The sequence below is a fragment of the Acinonyx jubatus genome, chromosome D1, assembly GCF_027475565.1.
Source record: "Acinonyx jubatus isolate Ajub_Pintada_27869175 chromosome D1, VMU_Ajub_asm_v1.0, whole genome shotgun sequence".
In the NCBI taxonomy this organism is placed as follows: domain Eukaryota; kingdom Metazoa; phylum Chordata; class Mammalia; order Carnivora; family Felidae; genus Acinonyx; species Acinonyx jubatus.
The window spans coordinates 29720108-29737721 of record NC_069390.1 but is presented as its reverse complement, the minus strand read 5'-3'; the positions used below and the strand labels follow the sequence as shown (position 1 = coordinate 29737721).

The following is a 17614-nucleotide window of genomic DNA, read 5'->3' as shown; positions in this document are numbered from 1 at the left end:
GAGGTCTTTGCATTCAGAGCCTGAGTTAACTTCTGATAATATGGTGTGAGCTTGGTTCTCTGCTCAAAGAATTTCAGGCATCAGTCAGGCAGGTTTTCTTTTCGAACTGATACTCAACTCCCATCCCCTAACAGTGGGCTGCTAAAGTCCTTCTTCTTAGCCTTCCCCAGCCACCCAAATAGGGCATGTGAAACACTAGATACAATTTTTTTCTGAAAAAGTGAAATTATCACTTAGTAAGAAATCACTAAACAACTAAATTTGGAAGGTCTCAAAAAGAGGAGAGCATCTCCTTCAGAGTAGAAGACAGAAATTACAAGTGGTTAATAATCTGGTCTTCTCCCCGCCTCCACCTTCATTTATAAAATGGGTGGTGAGGGCATCCACCCCACAGGGCTGTGATGGGCATTAAATGAGCTCATTTTCAGAAAGCCCTGAGGATAATGCCTAATGGTAAGCTCTCAACAGCTAGTGATCAGTGTTACTTTGTGAGGGTTGCTGGGTGAGGACAATTCTGAGAGGAAAATAAGGGGGGAAGTGGTAAATGTCTGAAGTTTTACATTTTGAAACATTTGTCTTTTAGTTGTATGTGTAGAGTAACATTTCCAGTTTCACATTCATGTCCTTACCAATTCGTCCCTTCGGAGGTCTTTTAGGGCAAAGATTTCCTTTCCCTTTTCATTGAACAATCTCCGAGCTGCAGAGGGTAAATTTAAAATTTCGGTGCACCTGTAGTAAGAGACACAAAAATTCATCTTGTATACAGAAGGCTTCCGGCAAAGAAGAGAGAAAATATGAGAAATCAAGTCTTTAACAACTACTCGTGCTGCAGACCTGTGAGACAGTCAAGAGGTAGGCCCTGCAGCCCATCAGGCTCTTGGAGTCTCATTCTCCTTATACAAGCTGGGGGACTCAGGCAAATTATTTAACCTCTCTAAGCCTCCATTTCTTATCTTCCAGGGTTTTAGTGAAGATTAAGGGTTGATTTTGAGAAGTGCTTAGCACACTGCTGGGCACGATCAACAAATAAGCAGGCATATTATTCCTGATTCTCCATTCTTCAATATACCCCTATACTTTCTATCTGTGTCTTTGTTTCTCTCATGCTCTTCCTTCTACCTAAAACACTTTCCTTGCTTTCTCTACTGAAGTTATATTCTTTCCCCAGAGTCATATCCATCACCAAGCAGTTCCTCATCTCCCTCCATTAGAAGTGATCTCTATAGCCCTTTAACGCCCTTTCAAATAGGGACTTTTAGCCTGGTTAAACATTAAAACAGTGATTTCCACCTCCTAGGCCCCAAACAAGCATTTGACCTGCCCTATGGCTGTCAAAATGAATGCATGCTTTCCCGTTTCCTGAGGAGCTCGCTATCTAGTCAGGGGAGAGACAGGTCAGCAACTGAAGTATAATACAAAGGGCTGGGTGCTGTCACAGGCACCTGGCCAGGGTGTTGTGAGAACCCAGGAAAAACAACACAATGAATTCCTCCAGGGAACCTGTATCTAAGGAAGTGACCTTTGGGTTGGTCTTTGACAGGTGAATAGGAGTTTGTCAAGAAGGGTTAGGACTTTGAGAAGTTTCGTATGGCTGGACTTGAGTGTATAGGGAGGAGCAGGAGCCAGATGAAGCTAGAAAAGAAGACAGGAACACACGGAAAGCACTTAAGATACCAGACTAATTAATTTGTACTCTAGCCCACGAACAGCAGGAAGTCATTCAGATAAGAGAAAAGAAATGTGGTGTTATCAGATCTGCTTTTTAGAAAGTTAACTGTCAGAAAGGTGGAAGATGGACTGAAGGCACGAGAGGCTGGAAATTACCCAGGATAGCTGCAAGGAGGCGGAATTGTGGGAAGAGGAGGGAGAGTTTAAGGAATATGATGCGGCTATTGAGAAAACTGTTGAGGTGATCCTGCCTTTGCGACAATTAAGTATAAAAGATTCTTGCTACATATATTTGATATTAGAATGCACTATCTATAGTAAGTGAATTAGAAGTGACTTTGTGCTCATCAGGAAGGCTGAGCTGTATGAAGAATATTTCTCAATTTTATATCTCAGATGGGATAAAGCAATTGAGCAGATAATTAGGCACTCCATTTCTCTGAGAGGTCTTGGAAGGAAATACACCTCGTGTCACAGCTACGGAAGCTGATGGACGGGCTTGGCCACATTTCTCATCTACAGGAGTTGCTGGGGAGGGAGTGGGAGAGAACTGTAGGAAGATTGAGCCCCCAGCCACAAGATGTGTCTGATTCTTTCTTTGCTGCCCAAAGACTCGACCCGATTTCTTCTACTTTCCCTAAATGGATATCTTTGTGGGTCCAGGCAGTTATAGCATAACCTAAGAAGAGTTACCATTATCGTATCTGATCCCACTCACATTTTCCTGGAGAACATTTGGACTATGGTAATATCCTGTTTTAGGACAATGAGTGGGAGAATAGAAGGGATGGGTGGTTGGTAAATCTCCCTTCCTTTTTTGAAACCCTGGTTTTAATAGTGCTGAATTTAATTGGCCCACGTAGGTGGGTTAGAGAGGACTGGGATAAGCTGTTTCCTCTGTATTTAATTCCTCTAAGTCACATGCCAGCCTACATAAATGGAGAGGGAAGAAAAGAATTGGCTGTTAAGTGCCTAATAAGGAGTGTGGACTCTGGAGTCACATTGCCTGGGTTCAAATCCCAGCCCTCCTATAGTGGCTATGTTAACTTCAAAGAAGTCACTTAATTTCTCTGAGCCTCATTTGCCCCATCAGTAAAAGACAGATATGGCAGTACTCATCTCACAGTGATGTTTTACAGATTAAATGTGTGGATATCGGTAAAGCACCTGGCACATAAAATGTCAGCAACACATTATTCAAATGGATCAAGCACTGAAAGCATTTCATGTCTACTCTCACCTAATTCTTACACCATTTCTGAGAGGCCCATTTCACTGATGAGGAAACTGAGCCTGAAGGTGAACTGCCTGGCCCAAGGTTGCATAGCTAGCAAGGAGGAGAGCTGAAATTCTGACCTACATCTGAGTCGTTCACAACATTGTACGGCCTCCTGAGAGGCCATCATCATAGAATAATGACACACTAGATCTAAAGAATGGGGAGACTGAGTCTGGATGCTCGCAAGTGGCCCAGGGTTTCTCTGTCATGTGGAGGCAAAGGTCCTAGAACCAAGGTCCTCTGACTTACACACCAGGAGTTAGGACTGGCAACCACATGGCCTATTCAGATTTACAGGGAGTCCGGAAAAGCAGAGTCTTATCTCTGTGCTTTCTCAGGACTGAGTCGAGAGAGGAGCAGTAAGTGGAGCTGGCTCCATGAGGGCTGTATTTCACTACAACACAGGATGCCCTGGGAGAGGAGGGCAGGGGTGGGAGGGAGCAACTGTGTCTCCAGGGTCTGCAGATGGCTACAGATCTGCAATAGTGGAGACTTCCTCCAATAGCTCGCCTGGACGCCCATCCCAGGAGCCCCACCACACCCTTCCAGTTATTTCAAAACAGTAACAAAACCCACAGAAGCTATGGATACATGCTTTCTTCTTTTCTTTATCTTCTTGCTTCTTATCTCCATATTTTTGTATCTTTCTCTTTTTCTCTCCTCTCCATGTGGCCTTCCCCAAAGAGCTGCCCCTCCCAGGTTCTTTCCCCTTCCTGGTCATGTATAAAATGATCCCTTGATCATTTCCACTTCTGCACAATTAAATGCTGCCCCGTGTGGTTTTTTTGACTGTTTCACTAAGCAAACTGTCTTCCCAACAAGTTAGGAGTTTTCTGAGAGCAAGGAATTTCTTTCCCTTCCCTTTTTTTAATTTCCACCAGAATATCTAATGGCGGTTGATGTACATGACGTGAACATAACAGATACTGAAAAGAATCAAATTCTTTAATGCTTTCCTTTTAGCTCTTCAACCAATCCTGTCTAACAAGGAGGAAAATGGGACTCCGAGAAGGGGAGTACTTTGATGAAGTTTTCCAGTTAGTTACTGGCAAACCTGGGGTTAAAATCAATCCCCTTGACTCTCAACCCAGTAGTCTTTTCAGTACTCCATGTTACCTGCAACTTTAAGTATCAACAAAAACAATCTATGTTTAGTAGATTTAGTAGATTGTCATACTACCAGATCTGCCTTTGAGATGGAAGGACTTAGAGATGGAAGAACTACCACCAACAAGAAGCGATCATCAAAACTATCTGTAGTGAATTATTAAAGAAAAAAAACAACATAATCTTCCTTGCATTCTGTAAGACCTCCCCCTCATATTCAACAAGACATATTTTGGGGGCGCCTGTTTGGCTCAGTCAGTTAAGCATCCAACTCTTGATTTTGGCTCAGGTTGTGATCTCACAGTTCGTGAGTTTAGCCCCACACTCGGCACTGTCAGTGCAGAACCTGCTTGGGATTCTCTCTCTCCCCTATCTCTGCCTATCCCCAGTGCACACATGTGTTCTCTCTCTCTCAAAATAAATAAATAAACTAAAAAAAAAGACATATTTTTAAAAATGTGTATACCTGGTGTTCTGCCTTTAAACAGTTATGGAATTCTATGGAGTAACTCTTGTTTTGGTAGGAAAGCATTCATCAAAAGAAAAGTTACAATGCATTTCACAAATATGATATGGATTGATGACAATTACAAACTGTTTTAAAGTAGATAACGACTAACCTCAATTCAAACAAATAGAAACCAAAGAAAAGTGCTGTACAATTGTGATTTTTTTTTTAAGTGGGACTAATTTATATTTACAGAATTGGTAGTTGAGAAGCTAGGGGAAGGAAATTGCCAGACCTTGAAATTTGGAGCAAAAATTTATTAACTAACACTAGTATCATAAACTCACATAGTTTATATATCTCACAGATTAAAGACTCCAGAATCATTATGTTAACAAGAGCTTTCTTACACAGATAACATATGTATTTTGTGTTATGTGTTCTACGTAACTATTTAGGCATTGGAATGGAAAATACGTTTGCATTTAGGATAGTAAGTATTTACCTCTCCAAAAGTTGGTGAAATTCAGTCTGGATTATTTCTGTTACAGGATATTTAGTATTGTAGTTTTTCACATTCTTTTTCCTTTCAGTGTCAACATTTCTGAAACAAATGATCCAAGATTTGACTGATATGTCAGTATACATTGTCAATTACATTTCATCTTTAAATATGTGAAAAGATCATTAGGTTTTAATTTATCATAATTTGTCCTAAAATCATATGCCTTCTTAAAAAATGGGATTTCAAAAACTATTGCAATTAAAGGGCCACCTGGGTGGCTCAGTCAGTAAGCATCCAACTTTTGATCTTGGCTCAGGTCATAATGTCACAGTTGGTGAGATTGAGCCCTGCATCAAGCTAGGCACTGTCAGTGAGGAGCTTGCTTGGGATTCTCTCTCTCCCTCTCTCTCTCTCTCTCTGTCCCTCCCCCACCTCACACTTGCTCTTTCTCTCTCTCAGAATTAATAAACTTAAAAAAATCTATTGCAATTAAGTATTAAGCTTCATAAAAATTTATACTATGAGCAATTTATGTAAGAAAATGAATTTTCAGTATTTTAATCCTCTTCTAATAATGCTGAACATTCTGAGATGTGAATTTATCAATTTTAAATAAAATGTACAGAGTATATTCATTTGACTATGATGTTTTATTTCTATATTGTTCATACTTACATATTTATTCATATGTTATTTATGTTATCAATCCAAACCTAAAAATTTTTAAACTGGAAAGCGAATAATAATGATCGTAGAAAAAAAATGCTTAATTGTTAATATATAACTATTCAAATTTTTAAGTTAGAAAACTATCTGGTATAGTTTTAGAATCTCTATATAATATTAAATGAAAGAAATATGGTCAAATATGGTTATTCATTCATTCACAAAAAATGGTAATCAAATATAATTAACAATAAATAAAAAGATAGATGACTGAATGAATAAATGAATGAATTCAATAAGCACTAATTTAGGGCCTATTGTGGGCCTTGTATCATGTGGTGAATAAAATGGCTTAATATTTGATTGACAAGAACACACTGTCCCATGACCCGACCATAGCAGAAAGCACATATATGGATGAAGAACACATTGTCCCTGTTCTCTGTCTCATGGGTAGAAACATAAGCAGATAACCACAACACAGAGTGGTAGGAGCTATGTTGGGGAGAAGCCCACGGTGATCAAAGCAATGGAGAATGTAGAGAAACAAGCTACAACTAATTAAGGGGTGGGAAGGGAAGTGTCAAGTTAGGGTCAACATCTAGAAATGAAATCCAAACTCATTCCCAGAAGACCTTTACAATTTTAAAGCAGATGGAAGGTGTTAGGGAGTGGCAGGGATTTAAGAGTGGGAATTGGAGAGAGTGTTGATAACAGACAGAGCTAGAAAAATAATACACAGGAACAAATCATAAAGACCCTTAAACACTGTATGAAGGTGCTTGAATGAGTCCAGGGATCATAACTTACTAACAATGTACTCATTAAAATTATCTAAAAATATAAAGTTTATAGGGGTGCCTGGGTGGCTCAGTCGGTCGAGCGACTGACTTTGGCTCAGGTCACGATCTTGCAGTTTGTGAGTTCGAGCCCGGCGTCGGGCTCTGTGCTGACAGCTTGGAGCCTGGAGCCTGCTTTGGATTCTGTGTCTCCTTCTCTCTCTGCCCCTCCCCCACTTGTGCTCTGTCTCTCTCTGTCTACCAAAAATACATAAAATATAAAAAAAATTAAAAATATAAAGTTTGTTACATAGCTTCACCTTGAGCCTTTCTTCTTACGATTCCTTAAAAAAACACTATAAAATTTTCCTTGTTTAACTTACTATTCTGAGATGAAATTCACCTTGAAATCATAATGGTTTTAATTTATATGAGTTTGACAGCCACTATTCAAGATGAATTGACAAGATCTTGTTACTCATCAAGAATAATGATGGACTCAGTAATAAACAAATGATATTTGACCTTCCTTTGGCTTTGTAAATGAAGGAACTAGCAACAACAAATTCCTCTCAAAACTGTCTAGAATGATTTATTAAGTAACTAAAGGACAGCACGCTACTAGGATAGGATTTGGTTAAAAGGAATCTGTATTCATCATGCTAGCTTGATTTTGTGTATAGACACTAAACAGCCCAACTATCTTTCCTTTCAAGTGAATGCAAGTAATGAACCCCTATATGTCACTAGCATTTATTTCTTCTGAAAGAAAAAATATTTAGCTTGGATATATTAAAAGTAGCACAGCAGGACTTCTACTTTGCACAACTCTGGGTTGCCATTTATATAGAATACAATGTGAAAAGTGCCCTCTGGAGCTGGGCAATGCATCTGCCCCTTAAGGTTAGCCCAAACTCTTTCCATTTGAACCTTTTGTTAACCAGTACTTACATACAGCTCTGAGGGCAAACAAGGCTATTGAGGATCCTGTAGAAAACTTTCTGAGTCGACCAAGAAAAATTAATGTGTGTTTAGCAGAGTGTTAGTGTCAAGTGTATGCCAGTGTATTTTAATTATTTGGGAATAATTAATTTATGCAGTGAACAGAGTGAATACTTGATTAATTAGGGCACGCTGTTCCATGAATATAACAGAGGGCTTCATATACTTTCACTGGAATAGTCCACATTAACAAATCTCTCAAATTATGTTTGGATTACCTGATTGAACTACGCATTTTAAAACATTAATGTGAAAAGATAAAATCTGTATATAGTTTTGAGCCACACTGAAGGATATAGTGTAGAAAGATAAATGCAGGAAGGGACAAAAATTATTTGTTAACTTTGGATGTTTAAAAAAAGTCATATACTACTTTAAGGGCATTACCCTCACATTTTACATCTAGCTGAATGAGCTAATTATGAAGTGTATGCGTCAAAGATTTCAATTTCAGGCTTGACTTTACTTTGAAGATTAATTTTTTACTTTATCATCTTTACAGGCAGTTCAGTGGACAGCCGAACTGAATGTTACTCATTGTTCAGCGGTGTATGAAGTATATTTAATCAATGTGAAGGAAGTAATATTAAATGATTATCAGCAGCCTCAAATATTCTAAACATCTCAAAAGAAAGGTCAAGAGGTAAAATCACTGCTAATAATATGAGAAACAATGTATTTAACTCATTCTTTACATCGCAGCTTTGCACTGGTCTGAGATTTCTTTTGTCATAAAACATAATGAAAATACAGCAGGTGATTTTTCTGCAATGTTGGAGAAATATTGGCTGTATGAGATTTTATTCCAATCTTTTAACATAAGCTAAATTGCAGATCAATGTTTTTCTAGGATGATAAGCTTTTAAAATGGTATTCTAAGGCAGAGATATAAATTATATGAAGCTATATTTTGAGAACTATATTTGTATGTTAAATATGCCAGAAATCTTAATGTAAATAATAATGTACAATAATAATTTAAAAAGGAATTACACAATTCTGTTTAAGAAGCCATTTATGAACTCAGTTATTTTGAGATATATTAATAAAACAAAAGTGCTAATTCAAAATGGACATTGATTCTACAACTTTTTTTGATCAGAATTACTCATTTCTGATTCTTTTCTCCTGTGCTTAGCCTAAATCAGTAGGGTTAAATTCCCAACAAATTTTAACTAATTCTTGGTCTCTATTTTCATCTCCAAATATCAACATGAGAACCCTTTTTAAAAATAAACATGGGGCGCCTGTATGGCTCAGTTGGTTGAGCATCTGACTTCAGCTCAAGTCATGATCTCACACTTCATGAGTTCAAGCCCCTCATGGGCTCTTTGTTGTCCAGCGCAGGGTCAGCCTCAGATCCTCTGTTCCCTTCTCTCTCTGCCCCTCCCCCACTCATTCTCTCTCTCTTTCTCTCTCTCTCACACACACAAATATTTTTTAAAACTGCTTTAAAAATTAATGTCTGTAAAAGTTAAATATTTATAAATGTATATGAAATAATAAAAAGATACGACCCAGATTGCTTTTTATAAATAAACAAACAAGCAAACACAGAATTCTCCCAGAAAAGCATACACAATGAAGACAAAAATTTGTAGAAATTAGAAACAAGAAGTATGAATAAGTTGTTCTTACATAATTTTCCGTCCAGGTGAGACATCTGGACTGATTAGAACAATGGCTCTGTTTTTATTCTTGTCTCCATTCCGCAAAACTCTCAGCCTCACAGGGACAGGTGGCCCTGGGGTCTTACAGATGGATTTCTTCATGGGAGGACTGTTTGGAATCAGCAATCCTTCTATTGGCCAATCAAACTCCTTCAGAAAAAAATGACAAAGAATGTGATAATAAGTAAGAAGAGTCATTTCTAGATATAAAAAAAATTTAGGGGCGCCTGGGTGGCGCAGTCGGTTAGGCGTCCGACTTCAGCCAGGTCACAATCTCGTGGTCCGTGAGTTCGAGCCCCGCGTCGGGCTCTGGGCTGATGGCTCAGAGCCTGGAACCTGTTTCCGATTTTGTGTCTCCCTCTCTCTCTGCCCCTCCCCCATTCATGCTCTGTCTCTCTCTGTTCCAAAAATAAATAAAAAACGTTGAAAAAAAATTAAAAAAAAAATTTAAACACACAACTTATACCTTTAATTTTTTTGTTCATTCATCAGAAAATGTATTGGCCACCTAAGATGTTTCAGACAATTCCAAACGATGTTTTACTTAATTAAAGAGGAAACATTTTAAGATGAGCAGTTTAAAAATGTGCGTACAACCTGTGTTGTGTCACAGCATAGAGGACTTAGTTCTTCTCGGAGAAACATCATTCTAAAAAGATAAAACTGAATTAACTGGATGCTTTTTGCTTGTGTGTGAAGTATCTTTAATCGATGTGAAGAATGTGCGAAGAGTGGTTTTACAATAGTCTGAGATAGTATCCTCTTAAGCTAGATCTATTTGGCAAAAAGAACATATTTGAGGAGCTCTCCAAAAACCAGAATGAAAGGACAAAAGAACTTAGACAAATTTCAGATGTTTCAGTTGCCAAACTCACTTACTTTGTATCGTTCATTCATTTATTTATTTATTAATTCATGCATTTTCTAAATATTGATTGATGGTTTACTATATTCCAGGCACAGTAGGAGGCACTGGAAATAAAACTGCACAAGACAGAATACTCTTCCTCAAGGAATTTCCAGCATGGCCTCAAAAACTTACCTAGAAATAAACTGGCCATTACAATAGTGTGTGTACAACCGCAACAGAGAACTGGGTGTGATGGGACCACACAGGAGGAGAACCTACCTTAAAAATGCAGTGTAGCAGATCTGAAGCTTCAGTTGGAGTTAGTGCAGTAAAGGATGGGTAAAAAGACAGGGCATAGTGTAGGTAAGAGACTTAAGGATTAACAGAACATGCTATTTGGGTGGTAAAAAGAGGCAAGGATTGCTCCCAGGTTTGTAGTTTGAGCAACTGGGTGGATGGTATGGCTAGTCACAAAAATAAACTTTTGTGGAAGAAGAGTAAATAAGGGGACAGATGATCAGAGATGATGTTGTTAGGCAAGGTCTAAATTCTTTCATTTTTTTCCCTATCTGCATAAATAATTGTCCTGGCAGCAATTAATCCCCCATTAATCTGCAATGACCATCCTGTAAAATACCTCAATTCCATTTAAGTGTGCATCTGTTTCTATGTGTTCTATTCTCTTCAATTGTTGATTTCCCTATCCTTATACAGGACTCTACTGCCTTGATTACAACAGCTTTATATTTGATAAGTTTTGATACTTGACAGGGCAACTACCCTCACCTTGTTATTATTCTTTGGAAATTGGCTTCTATTGGCCCTTTAATATTTCATATGTATTTATGAATCAGCTTGCTTAGTTTTCTAAAAGTCTGTGTGGGATATTAATGCTCTGCATAACTTCCTATCAATCCCATCTTGGTAAGATTTTTTTTGTGAATGTCCATTGAGTCATATAAAAATCTTTTTATCTGCATTTGTTGAGATGTGTTTGTATGATTATTTATCCTTTCATCGGCTCTGTGTTAATTACATTAATTAATTTAAAATTTTTTTCTTTAATATTTAATTTTTGAGAGAGAAAGAGAGCATGAGTGGGGGAAGGGAAGAGAGAGACACAGAGCAGGCCCCACGCTCACATGCTGTCAGCACAGAGCCTGACGCAGGACTTGAACTCACAAACTGGGAGATCATGACCTGAACTGAAGTCAGAGGCTTAACTGACTGAGCCACCCAGCCATCCCTAATTTTTTTTGAAATTTTAAACTAATATTGCATTCATGGATCAATCTAAATTGGTCACAGTGTCTTATCTTTTTTACAGATTGCTAAATTCAATTTGCTAGTATTTACGTTAGGATTTTTGCATGTATGTTCATAAATGAAATTAATGTGTAGTTTTCTTATACTAACTTTGTCGAGTTTTGGTATTAAGTTTATCCCAACCTCATGAAATGAGTTAGACAGTGTTGCTTCTTTTTTATCTGCCAATAAATCTATTTGGTATTGGTGTTCTCTTGGTGGGGAGATTTTAACTATTGATTCTATTTCTTCCACAATTATTGGATTATTCAGGCTTTTTGTTTCTTCTTGACTGCATTCTAAGTTACTTCTGTGCAGGACGTTGACCATTCTGTTTATCTAAGTTATAATATTTATTAGCATAAAGTTACTTATACTATCCTCTTATTATCTCCTTAATCTCTCAGTATCTGTATTTACATCTTTCCTTTATTTCTAATATTATGTACCTTTACTATTTTTTCTTAATCAGTTTGGCCAGGTATATCAAAGCCACAAATTTTTGACTTTGTTGATTTGTTTTGTATGTATCGTATCAATTTCTGCTCTTATAACTTTCTACGTCTTTCCTTCTAATTCTTTGAGTTTGTTTTGCTATTATATTCCTGACTTTTCAAACTGGAAGCTTATCTCATTAATTTTTAGCCTCTCTTCTTTTTCAATTTAAGTATTTAAGGTTGTACATTTCCTTCAAGTACACTTCAGCTACATCTCACACATTTTGTTTTGGTTCTTAAATACAGTATTTCTTTTTTAATTTTTCATCATGATTTCTTCTTTATCCCATGAGTTAATTAAAATGTCTATCTAAATTTCCCAATATTGGGCCTTTTCTAATTATTTATTTATTTATCTTTAACTTAACCCATCAGCAAAACTTGCTTCTACTTTCAAAATATATCTAGGACTGTTCTACTCTTAAACACCTCCACTCCCACAGTGCTGGTCCACTAGTTTCTCTTATCTACAAATTGCAAAACTCTTCTGCTTATTCTTGCTTCCATCTTATCCCCCTTTTGTTCCATTATTATAATGATCCTGTTATACTTAAGTCAGAGCACATCACCCCTCTAACTCCTCTGTTCCACACCCTCCCATCTCAGTAAGAGTCAAAGATTTTCAAATGGCTTACGAGGCTCTGCATGATCTCTACCCCATCTGACCTTATCTCCCACTGCTCTCCCCCTCACAAATACTGCTGCCATATTTACCTCATTGTTCCTGAAAGACACCATTGCAGGCTCTTTGCATTTCTTGGCATGTTCTTGCCCTAGGGAGCTGTTTGTTCGTCAGGTCTTTACTCAAATATTACCTCAATAAAGGCAAGGCAATCAGAAATTTCCAAACCCTGTCCTGCCTCACCTTCCCCCCCCCACTACCAACATTCTCTATCCCCTATTCTTGCTTCTATTTTCTTCTTAGTTCTTACCACTAACATTCAGAAGAGCATCTCATGAAGTGGCTAAGAGCTTGGGCTCTGAAGTCAGACTTCCTGAATTTGAATTTTTGAGCCATCATTCTCGCTGTGTGAACTTGGGGCAAACCTTTGACCCAAATGAGATGGAAGTTAATGGATCAATTCTTTCCTTTTTCTCCTGCAGGAGAGACTCTCCTAAAATCACTGTTTAAATGGCTTATTGAAAGACAGCTTGAAAGCACATCACTTACTGGCTCTCCTTCCTTCCCTGCTTGTTCCTGGGATCGCACATCCTAACGAGATAGTAGCATATAAGCCATTTGCCTCAGATTCTGCTTTCTGAGGAACCCAAGCAATGAGACCATAATCTGCATGAACTATTAATGGAAGAAGTTTCCTAAAGGGGATATGGGTACCAATACCCAAAGGATGGAGAAGTCATGATAGGCAGGCAGAAAGCTCAAACAATCACTACAGATGTGGCCTTAGAATCCTAGCAGTGTCTAAGATCCAGGTGTGCTGGGGAGACATGCTGGCATGTGAGAATAATACAGACCAAAATGCATGGCCTTTAGTTTATGGAAAAGAGACCAGTTTTTAAAAGCTTGTATAATAAGGAAAATTTACTAATTTATATTCTCTTGAAAAATATTTAGAATCTTGCAAATATATTGAACAAACACATAGTTCAAAAATGTGCTTTAAATGTTATGAACAAAATCTGAAGGTTGTGAAAATTAAATATTCTGAAACAGTATCTTATTATAATGCTCTAATTTGCGAAATGAGTGAATAAATAAAATGAATTGCATTTAATTAGGATAAACACAGTGTAAATAAATGTTCAAAGTCTCATGAGTAGAGTGCTTTTCAGTTTAGTCTTTTTTCCATTATATTGTAATATAATATTTTGTTTAGTAAATATGTTTATAATGATGGCATACAATGAGGCTAACTCATCACCCCTCTAAACAAACAAACTTTGAATTAATAAAGTTCTTCTGTATTCCTGACCTTCATTGAGGGCATTTTATCTCCATGGAATTTAAAAGCAAAGGACAGACTATAAGGTGATATAAAGATATGTATCTATCATCAATGGAGGAACATGGGGCTGTCCTCCCTTACTACAGTTACTGAAAAGAAATATGTTATGACAAACTCATTGTGTAGTTTCATTTGAGGCATTCGTATTATATAAACATTTCACTTAATGTGAGGGATGGTGAGAGTGAAGTTACATAATTTCTTTAAGAAGTAAATTCAGGACTGGGGCACCTGGTAGCTCAGATGGTTGAGTGTCCAACTCTTGATTTTGGCTCAGGTCATGATCTCAGGGCTGGTCATGAGATTGTGCCCCTCAATGGGCTCCCTTCTGGGTGTGGAGCCTGCTTAAAATTCTCTTTCTCCCTCCCTCTGCCCTTCCCTTGCTTGTGTGCACAGGTACACATGTGAGCACTCTCTCACTCTCTCTCTAAAAGTGAAAAAAAAAAAAGAAGTTCAGAACTTACCTGTAATTATTTTACAACAAAGATCTTAGGCAATTCAGAGCAAATCAACATTTACACGAGTTTTAGACATAAATGATCATGAAATGGGAGAGATGAGGGAGAATAATCTTCTCATTTCTGTCACATTGACTGGAAGTCCTAGCCACAGCAATTAGACAACAAAAAGAAATAAAAGTCATCCAAATCAGTAAGGAAGAAGTAAATTTACCCAAAGAGTACAAAAAAAAAAAAAAAAAAAAAAAACCAAACCCAACAGTTCCAAGGGATACATGCACCCTTATGTTTATAGCAGCATTATTTAAAATAGCCAAGATATGGAAGCAGGCCAAGTATCCATCGATTGATGAGTGGATAAAAAAGATGTTGGGAAGAAAAAGACGTGGTGTGTGTGTGTGTGTGTGTGTGTGTGTATACATATATATACATGTATGTGTATATGCATGTACATATATGTATACATATACATATGTATATATGTACACACATGTGTGTATATACATATATGTATACATATATATGTATACCTATATGTATATATACATATATGTAGATATATGTATACACACACACACACATATATATATATATAATGGGATATTATTCACCCATAAAAAATAATGAAATCTTGCCATGTGCAACCACATGGGTGGAGCTAGAGAGTATAATGCTAAGCTAAATAAGTCAGTCAGAGAAAGACAAATACCACATGATTTCATTCATATGTGGAATTTAAGAAACAAAACAAATGAGAGAGAGAGAGAAATCAAGAGACAGACTCTTAATGATAGAAAACAAACGGATGGTCAGCAGAGGGGTGGTGGGGGGGGGTGGTAATAGGTGATGGGGATTAAGGAGTGCACTTGTCATGATGCACACAGGGTGATATGTGAAATTGCTGAATCACTATGTTGTACACCTGACACTAATATTACACTGTATGTTAACTAACTGGAATTAAACTAAAAGTTTAAAAAAGTTCCTAAGCTCCTAAATTGCTACAGACAGCAACTGTAGCCCCACAGTACCAACCAATTGCTGACTTCAGACAGCTTCCTTTGCTTTCCAGTTAAATGAAGTAAGCCCAAGGGTCTTCTCTATAATATGAGACACCATGGAACACAACCCAAAGAAACATAATATTATCTCGAAGGACAACAAAACATGTATAATTAACTAATAAGCATGGAGAGCTATTTCCTCCCCAACATTTTCTCCATTGGAATTCTTATGTTCCCATTCATTTCTTTATTGGTCTTCTCTGTGTTCACAATATTCCATGCTGTTACTGCATTGTCAGGAGATGGGTCTCGGTGCTCTCTTATGCTGATAATTCTGCTTTTTCTCTTTCACCTCTCTCTCATGACAAGAGAGAGGCTGTGCTTCTTTGGAAAGTCCAACTCTTAACTAGTTATCTAAATTTCTTAATCATACTGGTCCTCCTTCATCTATGTGTTATTAATAATAAACTAATGGATTCTTCAATTCCCTGGCTTGGGCCTTCTTACACTTCCCCTTTTTAATGTCTTAAAAAATTAATAAAATGTTTACTTTTCACTATTTTGTTTAAAATGGGCTCTGCTAATAGTTACATTTTAATTTAATAATTTGGGAATCTAAAAATCACTATCCAGTGGCCCATTCCAAAATCTTAAGTCTCTTTAATGTCACTTTTCCAGCAATTTCATCCTTGAATATGAAAATCCATTGCTCCTTACCTTTAAGTGTTTAAAAATACAACTTCTCAATTTACAACTTTTTTCCCAAGGGATAAGAAAATAGCTTGAGTTCCGATAAATTATTCCAGTGAATTTAGTCACAGAATAAACAAAAAGAATTCATTAACTTTATAATTTTATAAGGTTTTAAGATATCTTAAGAGTACTGATATCCTGAGGTGCATGGGTGGCTCAGTCGGTTAAGTGTCTGACTTCAGCTGAGGTCATGATCTCACAGTTCATGAGTTTGTGAGTACGAACTCCTCCATATAAAACAGATTATATTTAACTTGAGTAAGAACTTTTTAAGTTCCCTGCCTGGTAAGTGTTTTCTTCTCTTTCTCAAACATTGCAAGAACTAAGAGTACTCTTAGGCTGAGTCATTTTGAAGTACACGGTCAATTTGTCTTATTTTAGCTAATTTAATGCCTTAGTCCTTTCCTTTTGGTTTATCAGTGAGGACCAGAGTTTTGTTGGGGTAGTCTTATCTCTCCACCCAAATGCTATTATTCTATTTGAATGGCTAGAGAACTTTTCAGTAGTCCATTTTTATTCCTAAGACCATGTAGCTGTCAAATCTCAGACCATTCACAAAAATGCATTTTTTAATGGTAAATTTTAAAGGAACGGGGTTAACTTAGGTTTCCTAATATAATTACCATGCATCATTTAAATCAATTAATTAATTAACTGAGTTATTTTACTTATATACTGAAGTTAAAGATGTAGGCACAATAGCTGTGAAATTTGAAATTATTATAATTTTCTCTCTTTTCTACAAAAGAACACTTCCTTGTGAGGCATCTCTGTTCACCTCCCACCCCACTGGGTGGTAGGAAGCTTGATATTCCAATTAGAGGTGTTCCAATTTCTGCCAGTTTAAAACAGCTTTTTTGGTTTTTGTTTTTAGCTGTGTCCTTTCTATACATATTCAACCAAACTGAAGTTTCAAATTTTTACCAGAACTGTTGTTTCCTTTCAGAGATATACCCTTCCCTTCCCCTTCCTCAGTGTGGTTTCAGGTAGATGAAAATTCCATAAACCGTATACCACTGGGATAGGGGTCCATGGTCTACAGGTGAGTACGCAGCCTTGATCCTCAGAGGCCTCTGTGTATTGGCCTCTTGTGCTCTTTGGCCACTGGACAACCTGCTGGCATCTGAACACCATCAGTTGAGGGGTATGTTATCCTGTCGCCTCTCTGGGTTTTAGCCTCTGTTTTTCCTGAACCTCTGGAGAAAAATCTAGAATTGGTGAGTTGGTACAATTCGCAGTTTTTTTCCTTGGCTTATTCTGGGCCCATTGGTCTCTCTGTGCCACCTCTCTGCCCTTGGCTCCATGTTGGCTCTCACTAGTGCTGCAAACACGAGTCTTAGACACATAGTTTACCTAGTCACTGACTCAGGCTGCCCAACCCACAGCCTCTGGTATTTGGAAGAACTTCTTTCCCACTTAACAAAACTCATATCTAGACTGCTGCTTCACTACTAAATATAAGAACGTCTAAATATAAGAATATCTTTGGGGCCTAAGTAAATGACTTCTTGGCTTCAGACTCCATCTGTCTTTTTCCTAAAGTGCTGAGACTCATTTAATCAGTGAGGAGGCATAGGAAAATGTGACTTAAGGGAAAGAGAAAACTTGATTGAAATCAGAAAGCATGACAAAACAACTAAAAAATTCAGGAGAAAA

At 37.4% G+C, this 17614-nt stretch overlaps 1 protein-coding gene across 4 annotated transcripts in view; it reads right to left on the bottom strand.

Moving 5' to 3' along the window:
* Window positions 1-17614, bottom strand: part of DCDC1 (doublecortin domain containing 1) — a 486403-nt gene that overhangs the window by 72172 nt on the left and 396617 nt on the right. For all 4 annotated transcript variants that reach the window (XM_053203333.1, XM_053203334.1, XM_053203331.1 and 1 more), the window contains 3 exons: window positions 9093-9274; window positions 5008-5106; window positions 630-729 (listed from right to left, as the gene is read on the bottom strand). In XM_053203333.1, coding sequence (XP_053059308.1) covers window positions 630-729; window positions 5008-5106; window positions 9093-9274 — 381 coding nt within the window. The remainder of the gene's footprint in view (window positions 1-629; window positions 730-5007; window positions 5107-9092; window positions 9275-17614) is intronic.